Source organism: Scomber japonicus, chromosome 16 (genome assembly GCF_027409825.1).
Source record: "Scomber japonicus isolate fScoJap1 chromosome 16, fScoJap1.pri, whole genome shotgun sequence".
Taxonomy (NCBI): Eukaryota; Metazoa; Chordata; class Actinopteri; order Scombriformes; family Scombridae; genus Scomber; species Scomber japonicus.
In genome coordinates this window covers 21,662,356-21,683,190 of record NC_070593.1, presented here as the reverse complement: position 1 = coordinate 21,683,190, position 20,835 = coordinate 21,662,356, and the positions used below count along the sequence as shown (strand labels likewise).

At 41.1% G+C, this 20,835-nt stretch overlaps 1 protein-coding gene across 1 annotated transcript; it reads right to left on the bottom strand.

The window, feature by feature from the left end:
• Positions 1 to 612: 612 nt before the first annotated feature.
• On the bottom strand, positions 613 to 2,583 carry sertad4 (SERTA domain containing 4; the record flags this gene model as incomplete). The annotated part of the gene is made up of 3 exons (XM_053335886.1): positions 2,430 to 2,583; positions 2,000 to 2,118; positions 613 to 1,377 (listed from the first exon to the last, which is right to left on the bottom strand). Coding segments are annotated over exons 1-3 (1,038 nt in total), but the record flags the coding sequence as incomplete, so codon positions are not given.
• Between the last annotated feature and the right edge of the window lie 18,252 nt (positions 2,584 to 20,835).

The following is a 20,835-nucleotide window of genomic DNA, read 5'->3' as shown; positions in this document are numbered from 1 at the left end:
GCACACACTCCCAAATCCACAACCCTTCATTTCGTAGGCTTGTTTAGGGTCCTGAAATGAGACCGTTGCACCAATAAAAAGCCCCAATTGAGACCTTTAGTTTTGTGCTGTGGAGCTTGAAAATGGTCTTGAAGACAGTGCAATAGCAAGTTTCAATTCACCTTCGGGATATAAGATCCCATCATATGTGACTTTAGCCTTCATAATCGTTTGAGAAATGTTTCCAGTGCCAACAAAGGCCAAGAATTGTCTATTTTTCACCCGACCGTAGCACTAGTAATAGAGTTGAATGGAGTTTGAAGCTATATCTGTGTGCCACCCTGGAGTATATTAGACCATTAAAATAAAGCTGACATGGCATTACTATAGTGAAGGTAACCTTTCATCTGCTATGAGGAGAAATAATCTTCAACTGATGACAGTTGTCGTCATCATTACATTTTCATCCTAAGACTTCGAATGGAAGTGAATTCTAAGAGAGCACAATCATTGTCTGTGACCCCTGCGGTGCCAAAAGCGAACCTTGTGAAGCTCCCTTTCTGTGGTAGTAGAGTCCCACTGGCAATGTCTCACACCCTGCTCCTCCTCTTCCTCCTCCTCTTCTTCCTCCTCCTGCTCCCCCTCCTCCTCCTCTTCTTCTACCCTCTCTGTCATGCAGCTGTCCTCCTCTGTCCTTGCGTGTGCATGACCCAGCAAGGTCCTAGTCCTACTTTTCTGGCTTGACTTGTCCTTAACCAAATCAATAGAAGGCCCCGCTTGTCTTCTTTCATCATCATCTTCTTCCTCCTCCTCGTCTTCCCTTTCTTCCTCTTCTTCATTTTCATCCTCCTCTTCGACATCATCATCCTCATCATCATGCTCTTCCACGGCCACTGTCAGCCCTAACTTGCTGTGGCTAGCTAGTTGAAAAAAGGAGGAGGAGTGTGGTGTGGATGGGCAGGTTGAGAGTGCCGCGTCGTACATGGAGAACGGGAGGTGGAGGTAGTGTCCCGCAGCTGCAGCCGCCGCGTAGATGCAGCAGCATGTCTGGGCACAGTCAGGCCGGAGCTCGCCCTGTCCCCCACGGACCATTCGGAAGCGCTTGCGGAATGGCGGTCCTGCTTGGGGAGCTAAGCAGATCCGGGTGGGTACAGTTCCGTGGAGTGCCTGGTGAGCGGGGTTCGTGCTGGGTGGCAGGACGCAGGGGCCGGTGGTAAATGCCGGGTTGGGCGGGAAGCACCAGTCAGTGCTCTGGAGCAGGATCTCAGCTCGCAGACGCCGGAGGAGGTTGTTAACGAGGACGGAGCGTCGGAGAAAGGCCTCAGGGTCGTCAATGAATCGCATCTTTTCCAGGGAGAGGCGCAGCACATGGGCACGCTCCTCCAAAACTGGTGCCACCTAGAAGACAGTAACCTATTAGATCTAAATGTTTGTAACCTGGGTCAGCTGCTTAAAAAAATAAAGACTTAAATTCAATAAGAATGCAGTACATAACCGTTTTTTGAAGAGTGAAAAGTTCTTAAAGTTTTCACTGATTTAGATGCAAATCAGGCAGCAAACATGACCTCTGTGCTGCTGAATAGACCTATTTAACAATTGCAAGCACATCTTGCATGTTTCAGCTTTAATCTACCAAGACTGGCACCCTTGCACTCTACTGCTCCCTTTATAATTGAAGTGCTCTCTAATCCTTTTGGAGCTTTTCCTTTTCCTCACAATACATGCATCATGCAGCGGCAATGATTGTGATCAATTCTGAAAAAGCAAATTAACTGTCTTTGTGGCATCTTTCCAAAGATGTTATGTGCTTTACAATGAGTTTATTGCATGCAATCTTGATTTGCATGTCCTCATTTCACAATAACTATTAGATAGATAAACAGAAATAATTGTATATAATTAACTATGCTTGACCATAACCACTACTATTAAGCACAGACTCCACAGTATGTAAATAACACATTTGTCCAACAAGGTCACAGGATACTACATTGTGTGCAAAGGTGAGATCAATGCTTACAGTCTGGCAGTATGTCCTGAAACTGAAAGGAGCCTCATCATCATCATCAATAAACTTCCTCTTGAAGTACGCAATCCTTGACATTGAAACATGATCAGGAACTCGCCGACAGGGGGGCTCTGCAGAAAGAGAAAAACATTACCATAAATCAACTGCACTGAAGAAAACCTGTTTCAGTCTGATCAAAAGACTGTTGGCCTGGTTGAGTTTGAGCTGAACTTAAGCAGAAGTAGCCGAAATAGCAGCAGGCTCTGGTGAAACTGAAACGACTGTTTAACCGCCGCCATGGTCTACATCCTTTGTATGATTAACCCTTACATGGCACTAGGAAAGTAATGGCAGCTTTTTATGTGGCACAGCACCTGTTTAATCAAGCTTTAAAAAGAAATAAACTAAATAGAAAATAAAATGTTTGTGTTGGTGTCCGTACCCGGTGTAAATTGCTCGTCAGAGCTGCATGGTGGGGCGGGGTTCGACAAGCAGGTCTTAGTGCAGCGCTCTGATTCCCATATGGGCTGGTATGAAGAGAGTGGAGGGTCTCCCTCTGGGTCCAGGAAAGGATTCATGGACAGGACAAGGGTCATCTCTCTCTCTGATTCAGGTCTGGAAAAAACAGAGCAAAAGTCTATCAAATGGACACCGAAGAAAGCCGAACCCCTGATCAGCTGTATCATTATAACAGTTTCTATCATCAATATTACATCAACTTATTCATGTATTAGTCGATAATTCCAGTACCAGTTTAGAAACTATTTATGCCGATAACACTGCACGTTATCTCCATAAATCTCACAAGCATTATGCATATGCTTTCCTAATGATGTGGCAAATGTCAACAAGATGTTTATCTATGAAACTGGCAAATACATTGGTGGTGCGTGGAGGAGTAACCAGCCTCTATGCAAGCAGCATGACGAATCTGAACGACAATTATGGTGAGCACTAGAAATTGGCAGATGGCTGGCAACTCTGTGATACGCATGGTTCTGTAACAAGCGGGACACAGATGGAGAAATGACACCCACTCACACCATGAATTCCCCATTGATTAGTTGGTAGGAGAGTTAGCGAAATGTTTGACAGCAATTTGTTCGGTGAAATGGATCCCACACGCTGAATCGCACGGGGAAGCTGTGTCAACAGCACGATAAGCTAGAGAGAAAAGGAGATGTGCGCTGTGCCAGTGGGTCCAGTGCACAAGGCAAACAACTTGACAAAAGGTATCCAACAGGCAAACTGCATATTTGATTTCAGTTAATTGATTTTTGTCAGTTTCCAAATAATACTTGAAGCATATTACCTATCTTTCAAAATAATGTAGAGAGAAGGAACAGTGGATCAATACATTACTTGGCAGTGTTGCAGCTAGCAGTACTATCCAGAAAATGGAGCTTTTTAAATCTCAAAGCTGAGCCCTGCTGTTGTTGCCCTTGTGTTGTCAATAAGCAGAGGACTTATTGAATCTGAAGAGAGAAACTGTATCGTCCTTTTGATCACAGTAAACGGCTGTCACTTGATTCACTGATGATTCCTCCTCTTCATGCAGAATGCAAAGCCAGCTGTTTCAGGCGTCAGCGGCCGAACTTCCCCTGTCACCATCTTTCCTCCTCAAAGCTTCTCCCGCCCCTCCTCCACCTGCCCGTGTGAACAGATACTATCTACTACAACCCTTCTTGACAGATCAAACTGAGGCGACACCATCTCATCCTCACCCCTGTTGGGGCAGCTGATTAAAATGTCTGCTTCAATAAGCTCAGTGCTTTGCTCGGCTGAATAGTTTTATTTCTGTGAGCTGCTTTGCTAGTGTTGTATTTGCTTTTAACTGACTAATCAGACACACCTAAAGCCACTGGAACATCATCTTAGACAGTGCTGTGCTATCCAGCTCCGGGGGGTGATGGCATATATGCAACATTTACATTTTTACAGGATTCAACAATGACAGTCCAGTACAAATCCTGCATAACTGCGGCTGGTGCACACAGGTGAGCAGCTTGACACAAAGTGATTCATGGATTCCATCAGGAAAGCGGCACCTCATCCAGAATAGGGCCCAGGCCTGGGAGGTGTGGTGACAAGCCTGGAACCAATGAAGCCCAGTTGGGTTGAGCCCCAAAAAATATGGCATCAATGCTATGGAGGGCCACCATATGCAAGCATGTGGATGAGGATTTGGTGCATTGCCATATGGATGGTGGACAAAGGGAGAACCTTTGGCAGATCAACGCCTGTCCATGCAACATGGGGGGAGATGCTAACTGGCTCGCCTCTATCCTCAGTACTGGATCCAGAACCTCTACGTACGAGCTGGACTCCTTTTTCTAGAGGTGCTCGTGGATATACTCACCATATTGTCATTTACAATTTTAGTATGTAGCTAAAAAGGTAGTGGAATCTTTCTCATAGTTTGATTTGATCTGATTCATGGTGCCACAATTACATTGAGAATTCAAACCTATATAAATACAAAGGGGTACTGTTACCATGTGGTTGTTACTAATGCTCTATAACCAGAGGTGGAGAGCAGCCTCTCTGCTGCACTGTTTTCTTTTTTGAAAAATCAAAAAAAAAATTGTCACAGTTTGATGATGAAATCTACACTGCAACTTGACAGTGTTTGGAGGGGGATTACCATCCTCTTATTGCTGCAATAGTAACTGCCACTCATTGGTGGGGGGTCTGTACAGAGAGGGGTAGGGATCGGGGATGGATAAGCGTCAACCTTTGCAGCCTCCTGGTGAAGTATCTCACTAATGGGTGAAAATAAGCAGCTGCTGACTCCATGTGCATCAGAGGAGACGCGACTGCATAAACTTGCTGCAGGCCAACACTTTGAGTTAGTGAAGAAAAGGACTGTAGCACAAATAGAAATTGGGGGGGGGGGGGGGGGGGGGATTCAGTTTGCTCCAACCATTCAACAATATGGTCGAGACAGCATTTTGATCATAATCCATTGTGTGACATTGTTGATTATTCACATTTAACAAAGCATTGTCAGTCAATCCGTACTTGTGTGAGCTAGATTCCACTGCTGAGGGCTCCCCCACCAAGGACCACCAACTGGGGCCAATTATGTCACTGTTATTGAGCACTGGTGCCATGGTTAATTAGCAGCTTTGGCCCTTCTCATTTCCCCCCTGAGCTGTTTTTTACCCTAAGCTATTTTCCTCTCCATCACCTCCCCTCACTGCTGCTGTTGTTACGTTTGCTTGGGCACAAAGAAACAAGCATGCCATCACTCCCTCTGCCCTCCGTAGGGACTTCCATCTTGACATCCCCCTCCCTCCTTTACCGTCTCTTTCATCCCCCGGTCTCAATCTCTTTCTCTCTCTCTTTCTCTCCCATGCTGACATCCTTTCAACAGCGGTCACAGTTGACAGCTCTCTGAACCAGGGGGGTGAAAAAAAAAACAATGAGAATACCGACAGAGCAGCTTCCCTACATGTACAGCAATACTTGTTCTTCAAAGAAAAGGAGGAGGAGGAGGGGGATGAGGAGAAGGAGGAGGAGGAGGAGGAGGGGAGACGGTGTGAACAAGTGTGTGTGCGTCTGTGAAAGAGGAAGAGAGAAATGGAGGGTTGAGAAATAAAAACAAGGAACGAGGAGAGAAAAATCTCCTGGGGGGATATCATCCCTCTCTTTCTCCCTTTCTGTCTGCATCTCGCAGGAATGTGAGAGTGATTGAGAGCAAGTGTAGGCTGTGTGTGTGTGTGATTGTGTTTAACAGTGTGTATTTGAAGGGAGGGGGGGGGGACCTGTTAGTGTGTACAAGTGTAACACAACCATGTGTGAGTGTGTGTGTGTGTGTGTGTGAAACACTTTCACCTCTGTTCAGTCACAGCTCCTCCTGGCTTCATCCCTCTTATCTTCCTTCTCTCATAGCTTCCCTACCTCTGTCTGACTCTCTATCTCGCCTTCTTTTTCATTACACCCTTTGATGATGAGAAGTTAATTGCAGTGCCAGGGCACGAGACAAACTGTGGGAGGGAGACGGAGAGCGATAGAGAATAGGAAGAGGTGGATGGGGGTAGATAGAGGGAGGGCGTAGACAGGGAGGGGATGGATGGATGGAATGAGTCAGGGAAGGAAAGATAAAGTGCCTTAGGAGCCTTGTCATGAGTGAAGACAGGTCGCCCGCAGGGATGATTTCTGCTGCTGTGATTGACTCACTCCCTCCAGCGCTGAGATAGACAGGCACACACACTCAAACATGCACAGCATGTAGCGTCCTGAAATATTTTGGAAGGAAAGTTAACCGAGGCGACGATAGTCAACTGAAATGATGAGACGCATACATTTAATGTTAGATGTTTGTCTAATGTTCTTCAAACAAGGCTACTTTTGACATTCACGGTGTTAAATAAGTGTCTTTGGTGACTTTGGTGAGGTTTTAATTGGGGATTTAGATTACATTCTAGTGGTGTTTAAGAAACAACATTTGCATATGAATACATGTCTGTTTTACTGTCTGCAATTCAAAGTGCATCACCCACACAACTCTATCCTCTTTCAAGAGAAAATCTAAAGAAACGAACAACGAACCCTCTGCATGGAAACTGGTGTCTGGGATGTGTGCTACAAACACATATCTTTGGGTTTTGGACTATTAGAACAGAGCAAGCAATATAAAGATGTCATCTTATGCTCTGGGAGACTGTGACATTTAATTTATAGCCAAGCTAGCAGCGTGGCAAGGTCAGTCTGAAATATCTCAACAACTATTAAAATAAATTGACATTAAATTTTGTACAAACATCCATAATCCTTAGACGATGAAGTCCACAGACTTTGGTGATCCCGTGACCATCACAAAAAGGTCAAATTTTACACTTATCCAATGAAATTATCTCAACAGCTACTAGATAGATTAGCATAAATTAGCACAATTAATAAGTACGATTCATTCTAATGACTATGGTGATCTTTTCACTTTCCATCTAGCACCATCATCAGGTCAAAATCTGAATGCATCTAATACTTTAGTTTATCACCAAATCATTTGTTAAACTAACTGACATTCTAATCTGCCTCAGTTGTACTTTATATTTAATGCTGATTGTGACCATGACAAACATTACATGCTTAACAACAGGAATTTAGCTTCATTATTGTGAGGGCATGCTGGTGTTAGCATTTAGCTCAAAGGGAGGGTTGTATCTTGGGCTTTGATCATTTTTAGATATTAAGTGATTATTAATAGAGGAAATAACTGACAGATTGATGTACATTTTTCTGGACTCTTTTGTTCAACTTTCTGGTTGCAACTGCTCCACAATATCCACAGCAGGTTTATAGGGTGTAAATGGTGCTGTCACTGGTTGCAGACAGGATATTAAGATGGGGGGAAACTATGACCCTGCACTCTGCAAACCACTTATGTCAAAAAATAAGATAAACAGGATAAAGGTAAACAGTAATAGAATATATGGGGAAGCTTTTATGCTTCTGTGCTTATCTTTATTCCCTGGGTTGTGGCTTTTTAGGAGTGTCTCCAAGTTCCACAAACTGGCCGTCGCTCCACATTTAATAAAAAACAGTCATAGAAAAACTAAACCAAACGTTGGGGAAGATTTCATTTGTTCAGTGATTCCGGGGGAGTATGAAACATGCCTCTAATAAACTTGGTGATCTCTCAAAGTATTTTTCTCTGAGGCCTCAAAAATGCTAATCGATTCAGCATGTGTATGACAGTGTATGCTTTATATGTGTACGTGTGTGTATGTGCATGTGCGTGTTAAATGTTTACCCCCTGTTCTTTTGGCCAGGTTTTTACTAAGTGTTTCCGAGCCTTAGGGGAACAGATAGCAGTGAAAAGAGTTCATGTCTGTGGTTTTCACATCAAAATAGATCCCAGTTCGCCTGAGAGGCTCTTCACAGCACACACAAACCATGCCATGTGTAATGACTTATTAACTGCATATAAATTGTGGAACAGGGAATTCTGCGGAGGACAGGAGCGTGCTGGTAAGATTTGGTCATGTCATATTCTATAACTATAAATGACCTAAGTACACACCCGGTGCATCTGGAATATACATTATATAAAGACTAATAAGACACATACCCACAATATGTATGCATTTATGACTGCAGTCCTATAATGGTGTATTAGTATTACTACAATTTTTATGGCTAAACAAAAAATGTGTGTATGTAGGCAAATTATATATACACAAATTATTTTTCCACCTCTATGTTGCAGTTAAATTAGCTGTGGCTTAGTTGAATACGTATTTGCCATCTGGTTTTCAAATGACTTCATTTTACTCATGTTTGGCTAATCCAAACATGAGTAAAATGCAGCATTGAGTAATCCACTTTGCTCAATTCTATACTTTCCCTATCTGACGTCTCTATCTTATGCCTGTTTCTCATTTTCAGTGTTTATCTGGGTTACGTTGGTGCACATTGGATTTTCCAAGATTATAACTGATCATGTGTAAAGGAAGTTTTTGAATTTGAGAATATTAGGAGAAGGGCTTAATACGAGAAATAATACATTAAATAATAGATATCAGATTATGTTATCTAGATTTGTTTATGAATATCAGTGATTAAAACACATTTGAATTAAATTAAAAAATAAATAAAATCCATTTCGAGCAATGCAACTTTTGCTGCAAAGGAACTCACAGCACTAATGTAAACCATCTTTGGCTGTTTTTGTAGAGATGATTTTTGAGCTTGTTTGAACTCCCAATGAAGCTCATTGTGCATTAATTTGTGAGGGTGCAGATTGGCAGAAAAGTGAAGTAAAATTTATAACATGTGTATAGAGCATTGGGAGGGGCGTTGACAGTAACCTTCTGCATATATGTACAAAGCCGTAAAAAATCATTTTATGAGTCACTCTTGACAATGTCAGCTCTTTTCAGTGTCAGCCCTCATGTATGTCAGCACTTACTCCTGTACAGATACACGCAGGTGTGTGTGTGTGTGAATACAGTGACAGTTTGTGTGGTGGACCAAATCTAAGCGACACATCTCCACAGTGAGAAGATAAGTGGGCGTAGCCCTGAAAGAGGTGCCTGTGGTTGTGCTGACAGGAGCCTCAACAGCGAGCTTCCTCAGAGCTGTGTGATCTCACGGCAGGTGCTTTGAATCTTGTCGGAGGACTTGAGTGCTGGCACTGCCTTCCCTGCTCTCCTGTGTTTCTGTTTAGTTTGATGGCTGCTGCTTCTGCTCAAAAACACACATAACTCAATATTGATTTGACAGGGACAGGGCCATTGAATCTGTCACATGTGGAGAACCTGTTGTATTTTTATAGTGCAACCTGATCACCTGCATCACTTTAAAAATCTTCCTTTCTTTTCAAAGACATCAAATCTAGCAATCTGCAAAAAGATTTCACTGAAAATCTGATCAATATGACACAAAAAACATTAGCAGTTGATAGGAAACTCATGTGTCTCCACACTGTTTGAAGAACATTTTGGGCTAAACCACAATATAAAAAATATGGAGAGAGAAATGAACTGTGAATATACAGACAGGCTGTAAGTAACAATTATTTTCATTGTTGATCAATCTGCTAAATATTTTCTTGAATAATTGATTATTTTTATGGTTTACGCAATGTTAGAAAATAGTACAATTTCCCGAAGCTTAATGTGACATCTGCAAGTTGCTTGTTTCCCTCAATTAAAAGCCTAAAATAGCAGCTGATTAATTGTTTGACGTCCGACTCTCTAGAAGATGTGTATGTAAATAACAAAGGGCACACAAATGACCAATAAACTGACGTGGCCAATATATCAACAGATGTTTGCTTACAGCAGATAAGGATGTATTGTCTTTATGTCAGTTGATCAGTAAGAAGAAGTACAGAAAAAATATAAGTTTGAGGTGGATTAAAACTGGTAATTAAGTATTTCCATTTCATTGTTTATTTTTCTACTGATAAATGTCTCACTCAGTACTTTTTTTAGTTTTGGATTCTTAAGATATTTGTTTTTGTGATGAATTCTTACAAAAAAGGAAAAAAGTGTAGTGGAGAATGTATTGATATTTTAAATGACTGCTTCCTCTCCATGTGCTGTTTAAATTCCTTCTTTCTCAACAAAACACATTGTGTCTATGTTTATGCGTTACAAATATGCTGAATTCATTCCCTGCCTCATAAAATAATTGCAAAGCCGTTTTTAATTGTCTGTAATGCTGCACTGACAGTCAAAATGAACATCTTATGTCACCAGAAATGTGTTTCACACCAGGCTCGCCCATGCTCACAAAAGGCATACATGTCCTTGTGCAACTACTAATGTAATGACTGTGTGTGGTTCAAAGGGCTCAGTAAAGGCATTTTGAAAGGTAGTTCAAATTGGGGTGGGGGGTGGGGGTAATGTGTTTTCTACCTGCAATCTGTTTACCATCATACATTTGATCAAGACACAATTAGCTAAAAGGTGAAAGCAGCAGGTAAATACCAGTCAGAAGGCAGGCTAATGACAAATAAAGTGGATGACGGAATGTAATCTGTTGTTGATCATCTCTAAACCGGGCTACATCCCACTTCTTATCCATATGGAGGAGCTACATCCTATCAATATGCCTGTTGACGTGGGGGCGGAGAGCGTGCAAGTGCTGGCACAAAAGGGTGAAGCACACAGCGAGAGAGAGCAGACAGAGAATAGATAATAGGTTTCATGACATCGAGCTCTCCTTCAGAGTAGCAACAACGAGGCACTGTACGTCACCAATCAAAATTGAGACACTCCAGCAGCAAGTAATTAGTCCCCTGCCAGTAGAGTGGACCAGTTACACAGGAATATAGAGGACGGACACGCTGAGCAAATTAGACAAACATGCTTTGGAGTTAACAAAATCAATTAATTGCTAAACACTAATGCTTTTTGAGCTGCTATAAGAGCTTTGATGCACTGACCACCTCTATAAAAGCCCTACAGTCACCTCAAGGCATGTATGGAGTCCTAATTGGCACTTAGAAGCCTATCATATCATATGCTGATGACATTTAGTCTTTCCTTTCAAACTGTCCATAACACCCATCTGAGAAGTCGTCCATGGAAACTAGTTGGAAAAGGGCTTTAAAAGAAATACTGCAGGCTATTGGATGACCCATCTGTCTATCACCGTCTTACCTTGCGAGACAGCTGGATTTGCGACGCTGATTGGTCCGAACAACTGGGGGGTTCACAAGGTTGACGAGATGGATTCTAGCGTGATCTTGTCAATCAAGCTGCTTCACAAGGTACATCTGTCACTTTAGTTTGGGCTTATATGAATTTCATTATGTGGGTGAGACTGATGAATTATTTCATTTATTTCACCAATAATTTCAACTGTATGTAAAAGTACATTTCAGGCTTTACATTATTATCTAAATTCATATTTTTACAGACTTTTCCAGGATACCCAAATATAACAGCCAATCCAGAGGCTGCCCCCTCTCCCTCTCCCACTCCACTCTTACGCTGTGTTGTGTTGTGTTGGTATTTATATGTTTTTGGTTGCGTCTTAGATTGTGTTTGTGCCAGCTTGCAGCCTGTCAGGAGGCATCAGAGCGGCTTGCGGTTGGTGGAGGGCCGTCTTGACCGCGGTGGCGTGACTAAGCTGGGTTCAGGGCCCTCGGGGTTTCGCCTAGCGCTCTTCTTGCTGAGTGGTGACACATGTGTTGTGACAGGGCGGCTGTGGGGGGGCTGCTTTATGGACTATCTGGAGATGGCTTGTTGTGGCTGTGAGGGTTAACAGGCGAGGGCTCTGTGGGTACATCACTGCCACGCTCCCAGAGGTGGATGCAGCAGATTAACGACAGAGCAGGCCATCAGTACGTGTTTACTTAACAAAAAAAACAAAAAAAAGAAAATCTCTTGTGTCACATTATAGCAGTATACTTTACAGACATGTGGCATTTAAAAGATCCACAGGGGGTTCTGTGAGGCTGAATGTACATGTCAGAACATACAGTTGTAGACATCCAATGACAACAGTGTCTTTTCTACTAACCCTAACCCACAAACAACAAATATGTGTGTTTTTTTAAAGTTATTTTATGTGCTGAAATTATTTTTAGTTACTCTTTACACCATAGATTGTAAGTGCATTTTTTTCAGTGAGGATGAAGTCATACGCTCTTTGATATAAATACATGTCTCATCACACCTTCCACTATTTTTACACAAGTGTATTTTTCTCCTGCCGCTCAAGATGTCCACCTTACTGGTGTGTCTGTCTGGAGCATAAAGGCGTATTCATGATGGGGAAGCGGTGCCTTGAGGGAAAAAAGAAGTCTGGGGTTACACCCTGCAGTCCTCGCACACACTCAATTTACACAAAAACACACACCAAAGCAGCTCAACTTTTCTTGGCTGAGGCTTTTTTTAAAATACAAAACAGAGCAGAGAAAGAAAGAGACAAAGGCAATGAGATGTGAAGATGATGGATACACTGTATACATGTACGGTATTAACTATGTAAGGGAATTCTATACTGTATGAATGTGCTGACTCGGGCTGTCGCGGTGAAGGAATTTTCCCCCTGTGGTGATTTAGGGAGGTTCAACAGCACGGTATGTGGTCTATGCGGTATTAGAGCATTTCTTGTGAAAGGTATCATCAAGGTATGTTAGCCTGACACCTGAATGGAGCAGCGGTACCTGACGAACATGGAAAACACCTTGAATCCAGTTGTGACAGGAAACTACATTGGCCAACAGCCAAGTGCCTTTAAACCTGAGATTTATGAATGGTGTCTGGCTGGAAGCACTTTCAGATTGTGTGATTGGTGGAAAACTACTTTACCTCGTAGGTTAAATGGCAGCCTGCTGAAGAGAGTTCAAGCATATAATGGAGACAAAATATTCATACAGATGTGTTTTTAACTACTGAGCATCAGCAGAGACCCTGAGTCAGCTTTCCTGCCACACTGGTGAGTTAGCTAAAAAAACTAAGGCCAACTAATTAAACCTTTATCATTGCAAAAGGGGAAAAAAATGCTTGTCACAAAATAAATCACACTCATATGACTTATATTTGAGGGCATGTAATTATGTTATCTATCACATTTGCTAACCTGTCACTGAACAGGTTGGCAAGTTAGTGAAATGCTTTACCAAGTTGGACGTGTCAACAAGTCGTGGACGGTCAGAAAGAACATTTTTACTTGCTGCCGTGCCTCTTCTTCTGTCACCATGCACATGAGACAACAACAAACAAACAAACAAACAAAAAAGCTGTTGGCACGCCCACTATGCCTGCAGGGAGTGGAAGCAGAATGCCGCACACACACACTACTCCACTGTCACACATTGATGCAACTCATAGGAAATACGTTTCTTATTAAAACACTGTCATTCTTAAAGTACTGATACTATTAAAATGGGGTATAGTACCATTTTTAATGAAAGGATATTGCGATACCTCTCCAGTATCGGTGTATTGTGCAACACTAGTGCTGACCATGTAAAGGATTCTCTCCATCGTATCACACTTGTCATAAAGATATAAAGCTAAAAAAAAAATCAGAATAGTGAAACATGTGATGGAGTTTAAGAATCCTATAAAATGAAACATGTACATGAGTGTTTTCTGTCATAATTGAAGACAACCCTATGAAGCCAGGTTTCTCCTTACCAACTATAATCACTGTAGACATCTCTCACTTGTGATCTCGACATTCCTTTGTAGTGTAATACATATTATCTACTACACCTGCTTTTTCCTGCCTTTGTGGCAGATTACAAACCAATACAGGTTTTGCGTACGAGCAGCACACTTCAAGCAGAGTCAATTTTATGCTTGGCACCACGTCCGCTGAAAGGCAGCCTTTAAAAATGTATCGGATCTCCCTCATCGAACACCACACGTCTGCTAAGAGCCATGTTTTGAAATGCTGCTCCAGATGTGAGTCTCTGCGCCCCTGCTGAGAGAGATGAATGGCTAGGGGGGCTGCAGGCTACCTACAGGTTCACATCCTTAATGAGCAGAAGAGTCTGCTGAGAGCAAGATATGATTGATAGCACCGCGACAGAACTGGAAGTGAGGAATCGCAGCGAGGGCTTTTGATAAAGACAAAAGGGGGTGGAGGGCTTTGGCAGGCGGCAAAGAGAAGGAATCTGGCATTGGACTTCCACAAGCTGGATGCCAGGAACCCGTCCACCATGCCGCAAAGCCAGCGTTCTTCCTCTTGTTACAGCCCCTCGTCTCTGATCTGTGAGTTTAATCTGAGCTGGATGTTCCTCCCTGTTGCGTGCCTCACTATATTCCACATAGCACACTTTTCTCCTCTGAAGGAAACAAATAGCAAAGGTGGAATTCCTGGCAAGTGACTCCGGATGTTGTTGGCAGTGAGTGGAGGTGAAGCGCATCCAACCCTATTACCAGTCCACTGCGCTCGGAGCCTTTCTTTCACCAAAACCACAGATAAAGAAGGGAAGAGGCAGAGGGGAGGTGGTGTTTACTTGTTGCCCTTACTCCATGAGACTTGCTATTTTTAACATTTTTTTTTAATCCTTTCTCCTAACGGGGGTGCCCAGTTTGAGCAAGTGAGTCGATGCTTGTGACACCACAGTAAGTCGAAGAAAGCAGAGAAATGACATCAAGGAGAGAATGAACAGAACAGAATTGGGCTAAATCACCCCCTTCTTTTCTAAAGGCAGCAGTAATACAGGCAACGGCCACTTCAGGATTTGCAGCCAGAAGCAGTCCGAACAAAATAATGAAGTGAAGCTGGATGGATGCCAAGAGGGTGGCTGGTTATGTCAGCCTTCATAATGTGTAAGACCAGGGTCTCTGTCATGTCATACTAGTGAGTTATTGACTGGCCCCGTTTCTCATTAATCCTGCAGCATAAACTCCAATCAATCCACTTCAGATTTATCTAATAATGTGCAGTTTAGTGAACAGAAAGTAAATCAACCTCAGAATTACCTTGAAAAAAAAATGTTATATTTTAGATTGATGCACCTAGATACTTAATTGCCATTGTTTACTTGGTTTCAATTACATAATAAAATGAAATAGAACTACTCTGGAATCCCTGAGCAATATATTTTGTAAGATAACCTTGAAAGTTATTGTTCATGGACCTATTGTAACCTTTAAAAATACTAAATAAAATAAAAATAAAAACTATGGCTGAATAGCATTTAAGTAAGGGCGTCAACAAGGTGTGTGCACTTGCCAATATTTAGTTTAGGTCCAAATAGGATGCTGTGCTGTTTTTTTATGAATTATGGAGGCAAACACACACATAAATTGGAGGACATTAACACATCCCATACACGCACACACACACACACACACAATTTATAAGAATTTCTGACAAACTTTTGGTGGCAAAAGATATAAGCTTACATACTTCAACTTTTTACCTGAAGCTTATTTTGTACATTTGAAGAGTAAAGTAAAAGCGTACCTGTCTTAAATTGCTCTGACCTCGTCCTCGGCTCCACACTTGCTTTTTGATAACGACTGAAATCCAAGGTGCGTCGATGAAAAATGAAAAACTCCTACTCAATAAATACCACGTCCTCCGTTGGCTGCTCCGCGGTGCTAATTTTAGACCACTACAGCAGACACGCGAGCCTCACTGGCGGTTTGAATACTACTTATGTAATTACTACTTAATTAGCTACTTGTGTAAATACTGATCATTAAGTGCGCGCGTTTCTCCTCTCACTATACCCGCGCGAAGCATCCCCACGCGCTTTCTTCAGGGGGGCAGCTGTTGTTTTTCTCTTTTCTTCAATGAAAGGAAGAAAGGCAAGCTCGTGCTCTATCGCTCGTGCAGTAGTCCATTCAGGGTGGTTTCCCCCGTGCAGAAGGTCGCAAGCAGCTCACGTTGTTACGGCTGGGTTGACGGTTAATGTGAACGTACGGTGGAGAAAACAACACGAGCGCCGCCGCAGCTCCATCCCTCCAGTCAACTACTGCTGCTGAGTTCAAGGGTAGCTGGGAAACTTTACGATTGTCTGGCTCACTAAGTTGAAAGTGAACAGTGTGTGACTCATTGTGGCGCCTTTTGACTGGAAGCTCCTGCCGATTATGTTTAGGACTGCAACTAATGATTATCGATTAGTCTCACAATTATTTTCTCAATTCATAATCATTTAGTCTAGAAAAATAGATAAAATAGGTCAGAAAATAGTGAAAAATGACCATCACTTTTTCCAGATTCCCTAATGTGACGTCTTTAAATGGCTTGTTTTGTCCAACCACCGATGTAAAATCCTGTGATTTTTATTCACTGTCATATAAGGCGATATGAGATAAGCAACACATCTTTTCAAACATTTGAAAATCTGAACCGGGGAATTGTTGGTATTTTTGATTGAAAAATGCATTAAATTATTAATACATTAATTCATTTTTTATTTATTTTTTATTAATTCAACAATTAGGGCAGCAACTGATGATAAAAAAATCACTTAATTTGCCAAATTGATTAACTAAATGACAAATTGTTCCTAGTTCAAATTGTCTTAACTCTAACCTAATTATTTTTTGTTTTAAAATATATTAGTTGCATTTTTGTTGAGCTATGTTTTGTCGGACTAGTAGGCTAATTGTCACTCAGCCTCGCTACAACAATGACTACACCACCGCTTTTACAGCATATTTGCTTATCAATATATTCATCTTGTGTTAATTTTCCATTCCCTTTATACTCTCCCTCATGTCGCATCATTACCACTTTGTCTGGGTCATTTATATGCACCAATTGTCATATTTCCGACATCACCTGAAGGCATTCTAACACTTTTTTTAGACGGGTTGTGTGTTGGAGATCTGCTCTGCAGGGATGTGACCGACAAAGAGAGGGGAGGGAGCAAGCCCCTCTCATCTGTTATGCATTTCCCCTTTGATTCAGCAGCAGCCACTGAATCTTATTTTCCAGCATTTCTTCCCCTAAGCGTTTTGTTCTGTGTTCAGCTGTGGAATGTGCTGCAGAACTCACTTAGCCCAATTGTAAAAACCATATATCTCTGATCTTGTTTTCTCTCTCTTTACCTTTTTTATCCTCTCCTCTTTTTTGCAATAGCTACAACTAGCTCTGAAAGATTTAAGGTTTGTTCCAAGATCACACAAAGCAAGGGCGTCAAGAATTCAGTCAGCCCTACGCCACAGAAAAGTCCCGGCAGACTGGAACAAGAACTGATGGCTTGAAAGTTTATTATCTGTCAGTTTGAACAAATGTAGCTCACCAAATGATGAGCTTAGAGGAAACTCTGCTCCTAAGAGCTCCCTAACATGCTTTCCGAGGTTTTTGAAAGAAAAAAAAAGACAACAAACAACAAAATCAAATTTGGACACAAATACGAAGGATAGACCAGATGTCACACTTTGACATATCAACCTGATTACATTACATCTTTTTGTATTTTCCATTTCTGCACCTGCCAGTGAACCAATGCCATTTTCATTATTCCCCCAGGTATCTATCCTGCCAAACCATTTACTTCTTATTGTATTTGTTTGCCTTTCTTTGCTTTCAACAGCTGAGTAGCTTCTTTGCTTTCAGAGACAAATATGCACTCATATGAATTAGGATTTCTAGTAGTTATGAATTATACTGAGAAAAGTTAAAAGGTTATATAGCTCTAACGGACAAATTTGCCAAACTGCCGAATAAGCAGTAAAATGCAAGACTTGCTCCACCTGTTGGTTGTATGGTGGCGATGCGGAGGAAACCAAATATTATGTGTCAAGGCTTAACTGCAAATCTAACCACAAAAGCCCAAATCTCTCAGTGTGAAAAGGCTCAACACTGTGTAAGTCATAAGCAACCTCGTGTGCCTGCAGACACTGAGCACAAAGTAGTAGTTTGTTAATATCAATAGTAGAGTAGTTGCTTTAGGGTACATGTCAGAAACACACACAGAGATCAAGTAAAAACTGCTCCAACACAAGCATTTTTTTCTTTTTGCTCTTTTTTAAACAATATCATCACATATAAATGATCTCTATCATAAATCAATTTGTAAGACTTTTTTTACAAATTAATCTCAGCCTAAAGTACAGAGGAAAAAGTACATTTACAAGTACATTAAGACACTGTGACACAAGGTTGCCGAGTGAAAAACAGTAAGGCACCGATGCCATCTGTGGCATAGGTTGTTTCTAAACTAAAAGGAAAAAACAACCAACAATCAAAACCAGCATTAAAAACCAGAAGACTCTTCAAAATGTCTCAAGAAAATGAAAACAATACTGCAAAGCATAAATATATTGTTTAAAAACCTTATTAGTAAGAAAACATCTTGTGAAAGATTGGCAAAACATCCAAAGTTGGACAAAATGTGTTTTTATCTTCTGGAAACTTCAAAGAGAGGATTTCAACATAAATGTATAAATTATAAAATTATAAATTGTGTAATGTGATATTTAAATGTTTAACAATGCGTACTAAGTAGTGACTGAATATCATTCAGTTGCTTGTAAGAGAACAATTCCTACAGCCTTTTTTTGCTTCCATACATTGGTAGCAAGACCTGCTTTTAACCTTCAAAAAGTAAGTGTCAATCACTCTAATCACACTAATTATAGGATCTATGGTGCTGTATGGAACGAGTGAGTGTATATTTTGGGGGGGGAAAGCAGCTTACTGTCAGTGAAAAGTCAGTGAATATTATTTTGTATTTTGGTACTGATGTTCTACATTCACCATCCAGGGAGAAAGTCAAGAAGCAGAGAAACCAACTTCCTCACTGATCATAAAGTCTTGAATGTGGAGCGTGGCTGCCATCAGACACCCACTGACAATATATCACACTTTGAAGATATTTATATTCCTTCACACCTACTGTTGATCCAACATAACACCCTTTTTTCAGGTTGTTAAATAGGAGAAATGATTATTAATTTACTAAAATGAATTTAAATATGGAAGGTCAAGGAAAGACCCAATTGTTGCTGCAAATAAGAGTGAATTTTTTACTATTCGCTGACTGTTCTGGATGCAAATGATTACATCAACGAGTGATTTTACTGCAAAGCCATCTTTCACATGGTGTGTTTCTCTGTTGTGCTGTAAGGGCTATGCTTCTGTTTCACACTGTTAGAAAGCATCAAAGCTACAAGTCTTGACAGATTGCTATGTGAGCTCGGCTCATCTCCATCACATTCCTTTTCTGGTTTTAAAGAAGGGAATGTAAAGAGGACCAGAGCGATATGAAATGACTGTATTATACTTTCTCCTCTACAACATAAAATAAAATAATGGAATAAATAAGTAGCAATCCAGAATAGTGTGACTCTCTGCGTGGGTTCATATTTAGATTCTTGACACAACTTCTTCCCTGTTATTGATACAAAAATAGATATTAGATATACAGTATTTAAAGTATACAGCAGACAATCAAGAAGTGGGTTACCTTTTTTCTAAACAACAGCAATAAAATTAAGCAATTGTCACACCCAGCAAGAAAATGCAACAACTACCTATATCACATCCCCCCACACCCACTTTACTGTACCTCTCCAGTCAACACACACACACACACACACACACACACACACACACACACATATGTTCTCAACCACACACACACATATGTTCTCAACCACACACACACTTCCACTTGGTAAACACTGCACTAAGCTAGCTTTCACCACAACCACAGGCACAGTAAAGAGTATATGTATTTTCTGTTGTCTGTAAATTAAATGAAGTGAGAGAGTGGCCACAGCTAAAAGAACAGCCCACGTGCCCGAGGACATTCTGCAACTTTGTCGATACATAATGTGGCTCCTATGAAAACATTTCGTTCCTCAAAGTTTGAATTCCCTTCAGTGAGGTTAAGTGCTGCTGTACTGTGTGCTTGTCTAATTATGGATGCAGGTCTGTGTGCTCTGAGGGTGTGTCTGTTTTTGATCCACTTAGAGAAATGTATGAACTAAAAAAACCATAAGGCGAGGGATTCGGTATTTGCAGCAACAGCACTTACATAGCACCAGAGCAGGTACAAAGGTGGGACAATGCAAAGATTAACAGGTATATCTTCTTCTCGCCTATTAGCATTATTATTATTTGTTACAGAACTTTGTTTTTTTTTTACTCAAAAGATACCAATAAAAAAATGTCTTTGAATATTCCTCTGATATTCTGTGTGACTTCTGAATCATGGGTGGAAACGTTAGATCACAAAACCACCACAGTAACTACTACACATTTCTATATATAACATATCTGTCTGTCAACGTTTCTACTAACTGGTGTTTTCCAAAAATATCTGACAATGTTCTCAGAGATCACTACTGAACTTCATCTCGACATCAACCATGACAGTTCCTCTGTCAGTGATATCAGGTTATCTGCCTTGAAAACATATCTCTGAAATTATTTAGTTGTTTTGTTGACTTAAGTTGAGGTTCTAACAATGCTGAGATGTGTTGGCAGTGTCGACTGAGAGGGATTCATGAAAATGTGAAATGTGAAAATGTGAACTCAACTTCAACTCAACTCTCCAAATCAATTCTTTATGGTCTCTCTTAAAGGTTCATCCAAAATTGCCTTTTCCCCCTTAGGTGCTCAAAATATCCTTCAACGTGTCTTCACATGGTTGAATGCAACAGATAATGGGTTGGAAACAGTGGGATGTGGCAAAACTGTAGCATGTCCTAAAAAATAATTGAAGTTATAATCTGTATATCTAGTTTATAAAAATGTGTTTCATTCGTGTTTACTCTGGACACAGGAAAGTGATATGTTTTGTGTTTCTAGCCTGACAACAATAATTGAATTGTTATTAATGGGGTAGCTAGCATGAGCAGTGATGGTAGCCACACCTCTAGCTTAAACAACAGAAGTCTGGAGAGTAATTCAAACACAAGAAAAGGGCAGTGATGCCAGGCTGTTGTCAAAATTTTAACAGT